The 17,274-nt window shown below is 43.8% G+C and overlaps 1 protein-coding gene across 1 annotated transcript in view; it reads right to left on the bottom strand.

Annotated features, from left to right (window-relative positions):
* HCN4 (hyperpolarization activated cyclic nucleotide gated potassium channel 4) overlaps positions 1 to 17,274 on the bottom strand; it is a 674,065-nt gene that overhangs the window by 299,725 nt on the left and 357,066 nt on the right. The window contains exon 2 of the mRNA XM_069222233.1: positions 6,603 to 7,026. Coding sequence (XP_069078334.1) covers positions 6,603 to 7,026 — 424 coding nt within the window. The remainder of the gene's footprint in view (positions 1 to 6,602; positions 7,027 to 17,274) is intronic.

Here is a 17,274-nt window from a genome sequence, read left to right as displayed (position 1 = left end):
TGTTAACTGCGAATTGCTTTGTGACCGCTTTCGCGGTCACAAAGCAATTCTACATCGCGGTGCGAGTCGCAAATAGGAAGGAAACACCCCTTCCTATTTGGGAGTCGGATTCACATTTTGCGAGTCGGTACCGACTCGCAAAATGTGAATCAGCATCGCAATGGCCATTTTGCATGTCGCAAACTGCGAACCGGTTCCTACATCTGGCCCTAAGTAAGATATGCCCTGCCCTTCTCTCAGCATTCTCGATCAGTTAGTGAAAGAGCACAGCGCATTCTGTAAGTGACTTAGAAAGTAGTGCTCCATCTGCATTTCGTTGTGCTATTTTGTTGCTTTATTCGATTACTCTGCTTTTCGTTATTTGGTTACCATTTTCACCATATATATGTTTTGAGGTCATAATAAACTGCCAGGTCTTTTTTAAGCAACCACGACTGCGGCGATTGTGTTGTTCGGTTTTATGACTGTACAAGCTGCCCAGATTGTCAAGGGCGCTTGTGAGGCCAATTCTTTTCTGTATACCGAGTACCCATCGTTTTGCAAGCATCAGAGGACGCCTGACATTTGCGTCTAGGCATGCAGACCTGAACCCGGGGCTCATATAACACTACTGTAAAAAAATCAAAGTTCAGTTCTTAATCCTTTCTACAGTACGGGTGCATCAAATAGTCGAAATCCGCGAGACTGGGATGACAAGCATGAATGGTGAGTTGTTGAAACAAAGCCAGCTGAAAACAACTGGGTCGATCCAGTTCTGCTCTGCTCCTTTGTGAGACCCTTTTAAAACAGCACCAGCCCCTGGTACCTCTGTTCCTCCAACACAGCAGCCCCGTCCCAGTCCTGTGATCTCCTTCTCCTTATCCCTCTACAAATTATACGCATGGGGACCAAGGTGGAGAAATCCAAGCTTGCTGAAGAATAAGGGGTGATAGAAAGAGGGGGGGAGTGAGTGAGTGTGTGTATTATTCTGACTTCGAGAGGCCAGTTCTGAGATACGCTCCTCCCACAAAGGATTTGCCTAGATCAGGGACACTTTGGGACATATTTACAAGAAAATGGCACATCAGCTCTGATGCACCACTTTTCTTGGGTCACCCTGCGCCACCATGTTTAGGTACTATACAGCGCACCATGGCGCACGTTAGCACAATAGTGTCATAATTTATGACGCTACTGTAGCAATTTTTGGACTAGTGCCATAATTTATGAGGAGGGAGGGAGAGAGTGAGTGTGTGTATATTATTCTGACTTCGACTGGTTAGTTTTGAGATATGCGCCTCCCACAAAGGATTTGCCTAGCCCAGGAACATTTAGGAGCATATTTACAAAAAAGTGGCACATAAGCTCTGGTGCGCTACTTTTCTTACGTCACCCTGCGCCACCCTAACGTCATCATGGGAGCGCTGTATTTACTATACAGCGCATCATGGTGCACATTAGCACCATAGTTTCCTAATTTATGATGCTAATGTGGCGCTTTGCTGGATTAGCGCCAAAAATGATGGCGCTAGTCCAGCAAAGCACAGGAAGGCCCTTAGGTTATTATGGGAGGGTCAGTTTAATCGAGCCCTGAGGTGGTGTTAAAGATGATGGAAAAAGGCCTTGTTTTGCAAGACAAGCACCCATGGATCAGCTTGTAAATGCTGTAGGGAAGCTGGTATAATGGAGGGATTGCTCTCCCTGACTTGAGAGCGTACTACTGGGCATCCCACCTCTTGGTAATCAATGATTGGAGTCATGCAGATGGGACCCATCCCACTTATGCGTTGTAAAGAACGCAATTCCAGACCAAATCCTATCTACATTGTCTATATGGAAATGGAGGAACAAAACGCATCGTGCCTGCAACCTGGGTGGTGATCGAGGCATGGCATAAATTGTCTTGACGCATTGGTTGGGCGGGTAAAATCACACAAGAGACTCCTCCATGGGCAGGTAACTTGCTTACAGAGATCAATAAATTGAAAGGGCTCAGGGACTGAGACACTATAGAGATCTCCAGAGTGGGAAATCTACTGCGAGAAGGAGATGTGCTGCCCTACTCGACTCTGCAACAACAATATCACCAACGCTTCCGATATCGCCAACTCCAACATGCGTGGAGAGCGGACAGCATGCCCATTGAACTACCAGAGTACTCACCCTTACCGGGAAGATTGTTCATGGGTGAGATACCAGAGAGGGCAGTTTTCGCAATTTATAAAACGTTTAATAATAATGTGCCAGAAGCCCTCACCAAATTGAGGTCTACTTGGGAGGCAGCATTCGGAGCTCTGGAGAATATAGACTGGGAGTTGCTCTTATGTTCCCAAGAGAGGTAGCCATCAGGTCCCGCCTACGGCTCATTTAGCTTAAGATACTGCACCAGATTTATTACGACAGAGCGCACCTCTACATTATGGGTAGAGTGGCCTCTCCTAACTGTTTAAGGTGTGGAGACTACTTCCACATGCTTTGGACTTGTCCAATAATACGCATTTACTGGAGACTGCTGCTTACTAAATTGGGGAACATGCTAGAGACTGCTCTACTGAGCTATCCTAGAAACATCCTTCTGGGGATCCCGGGTGACATAGACCTCCCTCGGAAGCAACCGGTGCTTTGTAATATAGCCCCCGGTAATAGCCAAAAGGGACACAGCTAGATATTGGGGGGCCCCGGTGACCCCGAGGATGACGGAATGGAGGAAAGGGATGGACATGTGCATGGTGGGGGAGAGGGTGGCATATAAAAGCAGAGGAGTTTGAGTTGTCCAGCCACGAGAGCTTACAAAGCTATAGCTGAGGGTATCATACCCAACTTGATACATTTTAGCATTGTTTCTGCCACATCCACCCCATTAAAAACAACTCACAATAAAGCTGTGAGTTCAAGAAGACTACTAGGACACCTGAACCCCTTACCGTAGAATATTATTGGTCACTTCCTTAACACAAATTACAACGGAGATTCATATGTAATCAATCAAATTCACAAATACTTAGAACAATTCTCGGTTCATAATTTGTCTTCTCTTGTGTTTCAGTTTTATGATCCGTTCATCTTAAATTAATTCACCTGGGCAGGTATTTGTTCATTATGCATTGTGATTTATAAATGATTTTTCCCCCTGACAACACGTATTTCACCCTTGTATGGCTGGTAAACCCAGAGGTTATTAAGGCTTACAATTTCAAAAGCAGAGGAGACTGGGTTTGGGCAGAGGGAAAAGATTGAGACACCAGTTATCGTGTAATTGTACTTGTAAAGCTCTGTATGGCCCATTGGGCTGGACTCTGGTGGTCTAGAATTAGACTTTCAAGAAATTAGGGATTCAATGTCTAAAGGTTCTTTATGTCTTGATGGGAACATTGGTCTAGTCCCGAAGGTGGAGTGCTCACGCGATCTGCTCGCCTGATTCAATATTGCAGAACCAATCACAAGATAAGTAGTGAATCAAACTTTTCCCTACACCCAAGACAAGCTGCAATCGATAAAATTGTGTACACACAAAAGGAAGGCTCTTCCAACTGCATGGACATAATATGACAGTATGGACAAAAGCAGTGTAATTCCTGCCATTTGTCCTTTGTCTCTGAACGTTCTACAGACCATATAATTTTTTGCAATAGGTTGTGGGGCCCCTGATGCTGTGGAACCCCTCAATTTGCAAATGGGTGCACTGTGAACCCTGAGAAAGTAGGCCCTTTTTGGTCTCTCCACAACCAATAGCACCATGGGAGTAGATCCTTTTAATCCCTATAGTGAAAGCAATGACTGGTTGAAGTCTATTCTCCTTTTTCGGGTGCAGAGTTGACCCACACGATCAAAATCCAGCCCACTGGGATGGGCACAGTTTCCCGCTTTTAAGAGACGCCTGTGAAGGGTCTTTCAGTAGAATGCACTGCAGGGCCTTCTGCCTACATGGAGATCGCCAGTTACACTTTTAGATGGGCTTTCTATGGCAGGACCCTTGTATACAGACTTTCCTTAAAACAAAAAATGTCAGATGAAGTGTGGAGTGGGGCTGTCCACTCTGGGCAACACGCATTCTGAGTCTTCCAAATGGCATTGTTAAACAAAAGCACATTGTTGTGAATATTAATGGCTAACTTTAATGAGAGATGCACTGGCAATATGAACTAAGCTTTTAGCTGGCAGACTAATTCTAGTCATTTTCACAAAGGACATGGAATGTCACTGCATTCAAAGTTCATAACTCATACATTTCTTAAAGCATCCCCCATTTGTCCCAAGCGTCTTCACTTCATTTACACAGGGATGCCAGCAAGAAGCATTCCTGGGTTCCTGTTTGCGAATGTACTGACTCTGAGAAGCAGGGGGCACCTGCCCAAGTGCCTGAACTTAGACATAACCGAAAGCGTTACTCCAGCTTTTTGAACCCTTTCTCGTCCTGGACCCTACAACTGTTGGTAATGTCAGAGAGTGGACTTGAATGCTGCTACGTTCTTATGGCTGGGAACCAGCCTAAAGCCCAGCTGTTCACCTAGCCTATCCTGATGCCGACCGTACCTGCTTGCAAGGCTGCCAGCCAGCTCAAGGAGTGCATACATGTGGACAGTGTTTACAAGAACTCTGTATCCCACACCGGAGACCGGGAGGAGGGCTGCTCAAGAAATCTCCTGCTACTAACTGCAGATGAGAGGGTAGCTTTGCCTAACAAGAACACTTCCTCACTGCACCAACGTTTGTTATTTTCTATGTTTGTCATTTGAAGATGCCGTTGCAGTGGTCATGCACTTGGTTATCTTTGCAGATAGCCAGATGGAGTGAGATCTCGAAGGAACCATCTGTGCTAGTGGACTGCCCAATCATTTCTGTGGGCCAGACATTGTCTGATCAACCAGCTTGTTGTGTCTCTTCACCATACATGTGGAGCTACCGAGCAAGGATCTTTCGGCCCCACAAAGTAGTGATCTATCTGAATTTTTGGACAATAGACATTGCTAACCCTAAACCCACGAGGTATACTAATCCTTTTAAAGGCAGTTAACACGCACTCTGAACTTTGAGATCCTGTCCGCTTTCTTTGCAGGATACCAGGTACACTGTCAACTATTTGTCATTTGCTTCACTCTGTTCTTGTTGTGTTTTGGGTGTTCATAAACACTGGGATCGTAAATATAACCATTTTGGTGCGAGGATGTGTAAATCCTCCTTGTTGAACAGTAACAACCACGGTAATATACACACAAAAGAAATAATCCATTGCTGCAAACATTTTTTATCTTTTTATCTGTTTCATGTCTGCATTCTTTGTGGCACTGCACTTTTCATTGTATGAGTGTGATGATGAGCGCTAACATTATATAGCGTACATAGCCCCTGACCCTGGTTTTATTGCTGTATTGTTTTATGTCACTGTTTCATTGTGCATTGTGTAGATTACTTTCTATTGTGTGTTTTCTTTGGTTTTACTTACCATGTATACTATAAATATATGGACGTAGTCTTGAGTTATGATTAAACTGCTGTGAAAACCTTCCACCTTTGCTTCCTTCTTTCCTCTGTTGACCACTGACATCTTCACTGCAACATTTGTGTTGTACTAAACTTAAAGTTACCCTAAACTATATGCTTTAAGCTAGCCCTTTTGTCCATCTTTACAATGAGAGTCCAGGAGCCCAGTGAGAATAGCTGTGAGTCACAGACCTATTACCCGGAACTATGGATAAATAGGAACCTACAGAATTCTCACCTATAGACTGATTGATGTCATCTGGAGAAAAAGCAAGACAGGAAATATAACAGAGGCAGATGTTCTCTATACTTTTTCTATGCATAGCCAATTAAAATCAAGAATCCTGTTACTGGCGTGTCACATACTTCTTTATGAGTGGTGCAAAAAGGAACTTGTCAGTCAATGTGGTTGGATTAGGAAACATCACTACAGCATACTTAAAGCGCACATGCACAATATTCTAGTGACCATGAATAACTTGCCCCTGCACAAAATGTACCTGTGAATATGCAAATTGCTATTGGAAGATATCATTAAATTCTGGGCTGTGGTGGCGTCCTAATCTCAGTTTCCTCAGATGAACTACCCAGAAAACCCTTCTGAAGATTAAAATATACTTCCTATATTCGACAATACATCCATGGGCTGAAAGGTCTTTTCTACATCTGGGAACTAGTGACACCTACCATTAACTGTTTAAGGAAAGCCCAGAAAAAAAAGAGAGATAGGCCACTTCCCTTACAAAAGGGATGATTGGGAAATCAAGCCATTTGACAGTTGCACAAAGTGCTGAAATCCAGAGAACAAATTAAATGCTTAACATTTTGGACCCAGGAATACTTTACAAAGTTCATTATCCCAGAGAATCAGTTGCTGCCATAATTTAATTCCCTAGGAACGAAAGCGAACTCTGGCGTCAGAGGTCGCTCCTAAAACATGCCATATTGAAGTCCATGGAATCCCTATGACTGCAACAGGGATGGGGAGGAACTACAGGCCAAGATGTGTAGACTTAAAAGACATGAATGGCTGCAGATACAGCATCCCAAAAGTGAGGCGTTCCGCGGTACTCTACAAAGGTAATCTAAGTAGATTCAGTCAATCTATCAAAAACATCAGAGATGGTAAGTCCAATGCTTACCTCTTCCCACTGGTGGATGTACCGGATGAGTCGTGAGAGTCGTAGCAGGCGCAGCAGGCTGAGAATCTTGGTGAACCGCACAATCCGAAGGGCCCGAGCTGTTTTATATACCTCAGAGTCAATACGCGTTTCCACAATGAGAAAGATGTAGTCCACAGGGATGGAGGAGATAAAATCCACAACAAACCAGCTCTTGAGGTACTTCATTTTAATTCTCTGAGGGTCCAGGATTATCTCCGTATTGTCCTCCACCACGATTCCTGTGCGGAAGTTCAAGACCAAGTCAATGAGGAAGAAAGTATCAGAGACCACATTGAAAACAATCCATGGTGTGGTGTTCTCATCCTTGAAGAAAGTGATGCCCACGGGGATGATGATCAGATTTCCAACCATGAGGAGTAGCATGGTGAGGTCCCAATAAAACCTGCAACCAATCACACAAAAAGATCTAGGGGTTAGCATGGTGACAAACTTTTGAATACTGAACGTGTCAAAGAAAGCCAAGAGGTGTAATCACACAAAAACCTGTTAGCACATATCTCATTTTAAAAAGCACCCTCCTCTTCGAAGCTCACAAAGCAGCTGCTTCTTTCAATACTCTGAGTCTCAAAATATTAGTATGCTGCATTTGATAATCCCTGGGCGTTGCATTTGATAATCCCAAAGTGCAACGTCTGAAAATCCCAGGATGCCACATCTGATAGTTCAACATTACCTCAGAATGTGCTTACAATGTAACCTCCCAACTTCAGGATTCTGTGAATTTGAAAGTCTAATCTCTGTGTTTTGACTGTTTTTGACACATTCATATCAAGGTGGGGAGGGGATGCTTACTGCACAACCAGTGAATGAGCTCCACAACAAACGTATAAAATATGCATATCAGGGATCAAATTTAGATATCAATTTGCATTAGCTAGCACTCATGTGCAGCATCATGTTAATGAGGGGGCCGTTGTCGGGGAGATGTGAATAGGATTAGAATAAGGGATTAAGAGCATCCCTACTCAATAAATTTTGTATAATTTATACTTTTATCTAATTGCAAATAATATGTATGATTAATGGTACGGTGTGCTACACCGGCTGTTTTTGTACATTTACTGACAGTCTTTTGGGGTACCAGCAGTAAAGGATCTCATAGATAGTGCTGAAAATGGGGCATTCTTCATAATAAGAATGCTCAGTTTTGAATTATTGTTTGTCTTGATAAAGTAGGCAAAAAAAATAAAGAATATGTCCCGAATCGACTACGAATAGGTCTGGAAAGGGTATGACAGATTTCAAAACAACAATTTGCCTTGTCTGTAAATAAATTAGCTTGGAAATAAATTGTGCTGGTATTGACACTCCAATTTACAACATCTTTTTGGTGTAAAATGAAATGGTTTATGCAGTATACTAAGTAGTTCTTAATGCACCCCGAAATAAGTATTATATCCTGTTATGATATGTATGTTAACTATACTTTACATAATTGATTGGTAACAAAAATGTACTTTATATATGGCAGGCACCTGGGTCGCCACGAGGCACGTTGCTACAATTCAAACAATCCTTTCAAGTAACAAAGACGGCGCACTCATGGGGAATAATTCCACAAAGGCATTATATTCAGCAAAAAACTGATCAATGTGCTACATCTGACAAATCATTGGGTGCTGCAACTAATAATCCTAGACAGCTATTCCTCATGAACTCGGCGTTGTGCATCTGACTAACCATGTGTTGCATGTCATAATCTCAGAGTACTGCATCAGATAATCCTACGGTGATCCATTTGATAATCCTTGTCTGCTAAATCTGATAATTTTAGGGTGCTGCACCTGATAATTCCAGGCTGCTACATCCTAACAGCAGGGTTCTGCATCTGACTAACCAAGAGTGCTGCATGTCATAATCCAAGAGCAATGTATTTGATAATCCTAAAGTATGGCATCTGCTAATCCCATTGTGCTACACTTGATAATCCTAGGATGCTGCATCTACAAATCACAGGCTGCTTTGTCTCTTGACCCTATGGATTCTGCATCGACTATTTCAGAATGCTGAATCTGATAATCCAATGGTACTGTACCTGATAATCCCAGAGTGATACATCTCATAATTTTAGCATGGTGAATTTGATAACCATATCTACTGCACTTCATACTCCAGGGTTCTGCATCTGATTATCCCAGGGTGCTGCATCTGGTAATCCCTGAGTGCTATATTCTATAACCCAAGGAAACTGCATTTGGAAATCCCAGGGTGCTTCATCTCATTACTCCAGGGTTCTGCAACTGATTAATTCAGGTTGCTGCATCTGATACTTCCTAGGTGCTGCATCTGAAAATCATATAGTGTGCACATTTCATATCCAAATGGTTCTGCACACTACCCCGGGATGCTGCATTTGGCCATCCCTAAATGCTGCATATGATAATACGTGTGTGACACATCCGATAAACTGGGGGGGCTGCATCTGATAAATCTAGGCTGCTGTATTTCACACCACCAGGGACCTGCATCCAAATCCAATTATCTGATTAGCTCTGGGTGCTTCATCTGATCTAGGGGTGCCCCATCTAATTGTCCTAGAGTGCTGCATCTTCTCTTAACCTCAGGGTTTTGCATTTGATTATCCCAGGGTGCTGCACCTGATAAACCCAAGGAGCTATAGCTGGTAATCCTCGGGTGCTGCATCTCATAACCCCATGTGTGCATCTGATTATCCCAGAATACTGTATCAGACAATTCATTTTTGCTGCATTTGATTATCTTAAGGTGTTGCATCTCATATCCATATGGTTCTGCATGTTGTCCCAGGGTGCTAGATTTGACAGTTCATAAGTGCTGCATTTGAGAATACCAATGTGACACTTCTGATGATTATCAGCAGCCTGGGATTTTAAAATGCTGCACCTTCCGATTGGAAGGTGCAGCATTTTAAAATCCCAGGCTGCTGCATTTCTCAATCCAGTTATCCCCGGGTGATGCATCTGAGAGTCTCTGGATGCTTCATCTGATTATCCTGGGGAGCTGCATCTAATTATTGTAGGCTGCTGCATCTGATAATCCCAGTGTGCTATATCTGGTAATCCCATAGTGCTGTATCTCAAACCCACAGCGTTCTGCATCTGATTATCCCAGGGTGCTGCATCGGACACTTCCTGGATGCTTTATTTGATAATAATAGAGTGTTACATCTGATAATGTCAGTGTGATACACTTAATAATCCTTGACTGCTGCACATGTTAATCCTAGGGTGCTGCATTTGATTATCCTGAGATGCCACTTTTGATAATCCTAAAGTGCTGCACCTGATAATCATAGGCTGCTGCATCTTAGAGCATCAGGGTTTTGCATCTGATCATCGCAGGGTGGTGTATCTCATTATCCTAGTATACTGCATCGGATGATCCCAGGGTGTGACATCTGCTTAGCTCAGGTATCTGCATCTATTCCTCTGTGCTACATCTCACAAACACAAGGTTCTACAGGGAGTGCAGAATTATTAGGCAAATGAGTATTTTGACCACATCATCCTCTTTATGCATGTTGTCTTACTCCAAGCTGTATAGGCTCGAAAGCCTACTACCAATTAAGCATATTAGGTGATGTGCATCTCTGTAATGAGAAGGGGTGTGGTCTAATGACATCAACACCCTATATCAGGTGTGCATAATTATTAGGCAACTTCCTTTCCTTTGGCAAAATGGGTCAAAAGAAGGACTTGACAGGCTCAGAAAAGTCAAAAATAGTGAGATATCTTGCAGAGGGATGCAGCACTCTTAAAATTGCAAAGCTTCTGAAGCGTGATCATCGAACAATCAAGCGTTTCATTCAAAATAGTCAACAGGGTCGCAAGAAGCGTGTGGAAAAACCAAGGCGCAAAATAACTGCCCATGAACTGAGAAAAGTCAAGCGTGCAGCTGCCACGATGCCACTTGCCACCAGTTTGGCCATATTTCAGAGCTGCAACATCACTGGAGTGCCCAAAAGCACAAGGTGTGCAATACTCAGAGACATGGCCAAGGTAAGAAAGGCTGAAAGACGACCACCACTGAACAAGACACACAAGCTGAAACGTCAAGACTGGGCCAAGAAATATCTCAAGACTGATTTTCTAAGGTTTTATGGACTGATGAAATGAGAGTGAGTCTTGATGGGCCAGATGGATGGGCCCGTGGCTGGATTGGTAAAGGGCAGAGAGCTCCAGTCCGACTCAGACGCCAGCAAGGTGGAGGTGGAGTACTGGTTTGGGCTGGTATCATCAAAGATGAGCTTGTGGGGCCTTTTCGGGTTGAGGATGGAGTCAAGCTCAACTCCCAGTCCTACTGCCAGTTCCTGGTAGACACCTTCTTCAAGCAGTGGTACAGGAAGAAGTCTGCATCCTTCAAGAAAAACATGATTTTCATGCAGGACAATGCTCCATCACACGCGTCCAAGTACTCCACAGCGTGGCTGGCAAGAAAGGGTATAAAAGAAGGAAATCTAATGACATGGCCTCCTTGTTCACCTGATCTGAACCCCATTGAGAACCTGTGGTCCATCATCAAATGTGAGATTTACAAGGAGGGAAAACAGTACACCTCTCTGAACAGTGTCTGGGAGGCTGTGGTTGCTGCTGCACGCAATGTTGATGGTGAACAGATCAAAACACTGACAGAATCCATGGATTGCAGGCTTTTGAGTGTCCTTGCAAAGAAAGGTGGCTATATTGGTCACTGATTTGTTTTTGTTTTGTTTTTGAATGTCAGAAATGTATATTTGTGAATGTTGAGATGTTATATTGGTTTCACTGGTAATAATAAATAATTGAAATGGGTATATATTTGTTTTTTGTTAAGTTGCCTAATAATTATGCACAGTAATAGTCACCTGCACACACAGATATCCCCCTAACATAGCTAAAACTAAAAACAAACTAAAAACTACTTCCAAAAATATTCAGCTTTGATATTAATTAGTTTTTTGGGTTCATTGAGAACATGGTTGTTGTTCAATAATAAAATGAATCCTCAAAAATACAACTTGCCTAATAATTCTGCACTCCCTGTAAATCTGATTATCACAGGGTGATGTTTCAAATTGCTGCGGATACCCTATAGGTTAGCCTATGATACTCTGATGTGTCTCACTCTCCAAAAATGTTTGTTTCTCCGAGGGTGCTGAGTTTGCTTCTCTGAGCTACTGAACGCTCAAGGAGTTGAGTTTGCTTCACTCAAAATGCAATGCCTCAATCTCCAAATTTACTGAGCCACATTCTCCAAAGGTATTTGGCCTGGTCCTTAGTTCTTGAAACTAAAGCTAACTGCACCATAAGTCAGCGGGGTCTCTCCTGTCTCACTATGTTACACTGAAGATAGCCTGTTACTCCTATCCTTCTGAGCCATGACCAAGTGGTGACTTCTCTTTCTGCTTCTTTGGCAACAATGCTAAAAGTGTAAACCCACACTCAGTCCCACAAATTTGAACTGAAAAGGGGATCCTCCATTCGGGGGTGAACCTTGGAATTAAACTACTTTGTGGGAATATGTTTAAGGCTATGTAGTCTAGTATCTAGAATGCACCACAGGCCATTATGAGATCCCAGGTGACATCAGAAAATGAGTCTGAAGCAGGAGTTGACCACTGGGAACTCCTGGTTAAAACCCTGCAAGTCATGATGTTAAGGTGACATGAACAGTATTGGTTCTATGCAGTGGCGGCCGGCAGCTTTAAGAGGGAGGGGGGCGGGCGGGACACACACACACACACACACACTCTTTCTTTCACACACAGACATGCACGCACATCCATTAACAACACTCATACCATTGAAACATGCACGCACGCACCAAACATTCATTTTAAAAGATCGCACACACTCATTCTTTCACACACACACGCACGCACATCCATTAACAACACTCACAACACTCAAACATGCACGCGCGCGCCAAACATTCAGTTTAAAACATCACACACATACACACACACACACTTACCTTCAGCCTCCAGGTCCCAGGAGGGTTGGGACTGCTGCCTTCCCTCATTGGCTAACTTGAGGGAAGGCAGCAGTCCCAGCCGCGTCACAGAGTGGGATGGGCTCAGTGAGACTGCTGACCCCACTCTGTGACGAAGTGTCACTGATTGACACTCGCCCTAGGGCGCTTCAGGGCTTAATCCTGAAGCGCCCAGGGAGAGTGTCAATTGGTGACGCTTTCCTCGTCACCCAGGGGAGGGCCTCGAGGCACCTTTGCTGAGCCAAGGACGTAAACGCCCATAGGAGCTGTGACCTCCTCAGCCCAGCAAAGTTCAGCTCAGGCTACCAGGAGTGTGCGCAAATCGCGCATGTCTGCTCCTGGCTGCCTGAGCTGAACATGGAGAATGTCTGTCAGGCTGACCTTTGTTCAGCCTGACAGACACTCTTCATGAGGGGCAAAAGGTGGGGGGGGCGTGGCCCCTCCGCCCTAAAGGACGGGCTGCCACTGGTTCTATGAGACTTCCCCACATCGTTCAACTCCTTTCCTCTGTTAGTGCATATGTCTGTCATACTCATCGACAGTATAAGTAGCGGCCCCGCTACTGGTGCTGCCAAATGCTGGGGCTATCAAGCACAAAGTCTGCCTGGGCTTGAGTTACCTCGCGATTTTTTTTCCCACCACAACCTCCTGTCTCTTTATTTCGCTCATTCGGGCTCTTTTTCATCCCTGCTTTGTCCCTCTGCCACTCACTGGTTTCTTCTCTTACTCTTCCTCACCGGAAGGTTATCAAAGACTTCTTTTCACTTCCTGTTGTATGAAAGAGAGATTAGGTAAGTGGGAAATCATACATTCTCTCTACTGTCACATCAGCAGGACAAACGACCAATGAATGGCAAGGGACAGCAATACAATTGTGCGATAATACTCTTATGTGCGGCCTCGGCCCCTTTCTTGGCGATCTTTTACGTCAAAACCCACAACTCAAATTTCAATTTTCGTTGGGCCAAGAGGCACAATATTTGTATATGTCGGCATGGCAAAAATCCCAATAGGTACCCGTGGGTGGCAGTGGCGTAACGAAACTTAAAGTTCCCCCCACCCCCTCCGCGCAAAGTACTTGTAGGAGCCCCCCTGGACCCAGGAAGGGTCCTGCCGCCAGTGCACAGTGCCCTGTGTCGAGGGGGCTCCTGGAACTCGCCCCCCGCCCCCTCCTGCACCGCGGGGTTCTTTGTTACGCCCCTGGCGTGTAGAATCGAAAGAAGCAGGGCTCGCATAGCGAATCGCTGTTTTCAGAAAACGATGCTCTTTCCACAGCCTCTCTCCCTGAAAACAAAAATTACCAACGTCGATGCATAATAAGGATAATCAATGGTGTGCGGCAGTTTACTGACAATAAATTGCAGCAGGTCACGCACAGGCCTCAGCTGCGCCTCGGTGTTTACTGAACCCGCCTGCCGTTTACTGCGAGAAAACCACTGCACACCACTGATTATCCACTAATTATATCCGTGATCACATAATCGAGCAACAAAGCAGCTTAACGCTTTTAACTGTGCGCCTTCAAGCGATCCTTATGGCAGGCGCTATGAGCCAGCCCGCTCTGAGTGCACTTGGTACAACAGGGCAGGGAACAAAACAGCGTCAGAAGTGAAAACACTCTGTCCTGGGCACAGGCCGTACTTCCGCGCCCCCGGGACCAGGCCCACGCGACCTTCGAAAGAAGAAAAGAAGACGTCCACAGCGCGCCCTTATCTTCGGGGCCACAGGGCCGTTTTCAATGAGACTGCGGATACAAAAGCGAGGACAGAGGCTTTGGCGGACAGAAAAGCCGTCCACGTTTTGGGGCCACGTGGGAGCGGAGCGCGCCCGCCGCTCTGTATCTCTCTTTGTGAAGGGTTGTATAGGATCACCGCGGGCGTACAGGCGCGGCGTTGTACCACACGGGGAAAGCTCTGGCAGCAAATCCAAGGAGAAAGGGGGAAACGAGCAAGGGCAGCGTCCCGTCGCCGCGCAGAAAGAGACGAGTTGAATGTTCCCTGCTGGCGGTCGCCAGCGCCTCTCATCGAATTTTCACCCGCGCTGCCTGAACTTCCTGAAAGTCACCGTGTGCCTGCAATGTGAGCTTCCTGGGAGCGGCGAGGGCATCTCGCACTGGCTGAAAGCCCACAAACAGGCCGATCGTATTCCAGACCTTCAGCCATCGCCGCTAATGGCATCAGGCTCAATTTCTGGATGTCACACACTTCACGGAAGATTACAATGTGTGAATTCTTCTGTCCCAATCATGTTACTGTTAAACGAAATCTCACCACCCCTTTCTCTTTTATTCATCTGTCTCACCCAACCCCTAGACTAGGGACTTTTTAAATTAAAGATGATCTAGCCCAAGGAAATCGTATGAAGCAACTGTTAATTCATGCGAATTTCAACTGGGCATTCTTGCATATATAGCCTTCCCAATCCCTACCTATCTTTTTTCAACTCTAGCTTAAATTATTGACTTCCTCTTTAGTGAGGTATTCCTCAGAAACTCCATCTAACAAAACCAAAGGGCACATGTTCAGCAGTGGAAGAAAAAGATACAGCAAAGTGCAAAACGGCAAAGGTACATACCTTTCATTTCAATAGCATTAAAGGAAGCAAAAAATCTGGCGCAGCTCGAGGTCCTGTTGGAACCTTGAGCCCATAACGGCTGCTGACTGCCCCACGGCCCTGCATCCTAGATGTCAACTTATGACCTGGAGAACACGGTTCGAATCTCACCGACGGCTGAACATCCTATGATTCTGGCTATATCGCTTCATTTCCCCATCACTATAAACAATGTTTGGTGACTTTGTGTAATGTAGTGGGTGCTTATGTAAAGCGATCCAATATTTTCGGGCCGAGTTCGCACTATATTAGCACCTAGACACCCTCGGGTAGGAATGCGCTTTAGAAATTTTAATTTCATTTCATATAAAAACTGTTGAAAGCAGCAGAAAGAAGTAAAAACAAAGGGTTAGCATAAGGCATGTAACTATAATAATCTGGGCCAATACAGGGTTTACATGATATTTCGCTTGCCTCTTAGTTCACTAAAGTTTCATGTTTAAAAATTATCACTTCTAATGAAGTACTTCTCAGTGCGGGTCTACAATGTGACACTTCAATGTCAAAGCTTCCACATGTTAAACAAACACAGTTTATGGAATTTTGAAGAGACTTTATCATATTTTACGTGGTTTGGTCCATGCAAACATACATAGCAATCATTGTCAGGGCTCACATCGTGCAATGGCTCTGACATCTGAGCCAGACTCTTGTCTCAACTTTCCCTGTTTTGTTGGTTCTCCCACCTCTAGTTTATTGGTGGAATCGATATTACAGAATAGATCTTTATGTGAGATTGAGAAGGAACAGCCAGAATGTTACCAATTGCCATGAAAAACCATTGTTCGGAATGCAGGAAGACAATGCAGGACTTTTCTTACAGTATAGTGCTCTTCCTGGAGGACAGTCTGCAATGTGGGTGTGCCCAAGACTCGAGAAGAAGAACCTTTGGAAATGCTTTCATGTTCACTTAGGCTTCTCCAGAGGTTCTTCCTCGGAGATCCTAATCTAGTGCTAGGTGTTAAGTCCATTTATTTTATTGTGACTTTTCTCCTTCAACATTAAAATAAATTGATCGTAACAACAACAGGAATTGGCAAAGCCAAAAGATCTGCCCTTGGCAGCCTGGTATTTTGGTTATTATTTAATTTTCTTTGTTATTGCAAGAATATGAAACAAAAATAAAAATAGAAGACTATACACCATGTAAATATGGCCACATAATGCTTACAATAAAAAATTAAATTAAAAAAACATTAATTGTTGTATCTGTTTTGTGGGTGATACTTTTTAAGCAACAAGTCTTTCATTTACAGCGGGCCTTTTATTATTCTTTTTGAAGAAGTCAAGACCAAAACATCAACTAACAAGCACTCAAATTGCAAGCTGCCATAATTTTGCAATGTCAATTAAACAGTTATTACCATAAAGTTTAATAAGGGATATATACCAAATAAACAGCTAGCATTTAAGTTAATATAAAAAAGATAAAATGCACCCTTTGAACTGGGGTAGTCCCTGTAAAGAAAGAAACTACTTTTAAGTGGATGTGAACAATGTGCATAGATTTCGTGCAGTCACTCAAAGTAAAGGAGTTAAAGTGTGCTGACCTTCTGCCTTATGCTGTATGAACTGGTAATCAGAGGCAAAATGTGAATGACAACTAAAAGACTAACAGATAACCTCTAACCCTCTAACCAAAAGCCTCTCTCTGCCAGTACATTATCTATGATTTTATTTTTCCAAAAAACACTCATCTGGCAAGAAAACTAATGCTGTCTCAAAAACCATACCTGCAAATTAGCGAATGATACAATTTGCAACAGAGTTAAAAAGAATAATAGCTAGTATTATTATATATACATTCATCACTGCGTGGGTATAATGTTAATCTTTCTAGTATCTTTAGGAGAGCTATAAACGCTAAATTATTTCCCTGCATGTTTATTTCCTGAGATTCCCACAACTAAAAAGCAAACCAGTGTATATTTCCGGATACATCTTCATCCCTTAAAACAGCAAAACAACCTCTGGACGAATTATTGCATACATGTAGTGTTTGTCCTTAAGTTAACAATTCTAAAACTGTGTGATAACTTTGAATGTGTCAATAAGCGTAAAATAAAGT

This window comes from Pleurodeles waltl, chromosome 3_1 (genome assembly GCF_031143425.1).
Source record: "Pleurodeles waltl isolate 20211129_DDA chromosome 3_1, aPleWal1.hap1.20221129, whole genome shotgun sequence".
NCBI lineage: Eukaryota > Metazoa > Chordata > Amphibia > Caudata > Salamandridae > Pleurodeles > Pleurodeles waltl.
The sequence above is the reverse complement of the archived record's forward strand: the minus strand, read 5'-3'. Positions and strand labels throughout refer to the sequence as shown.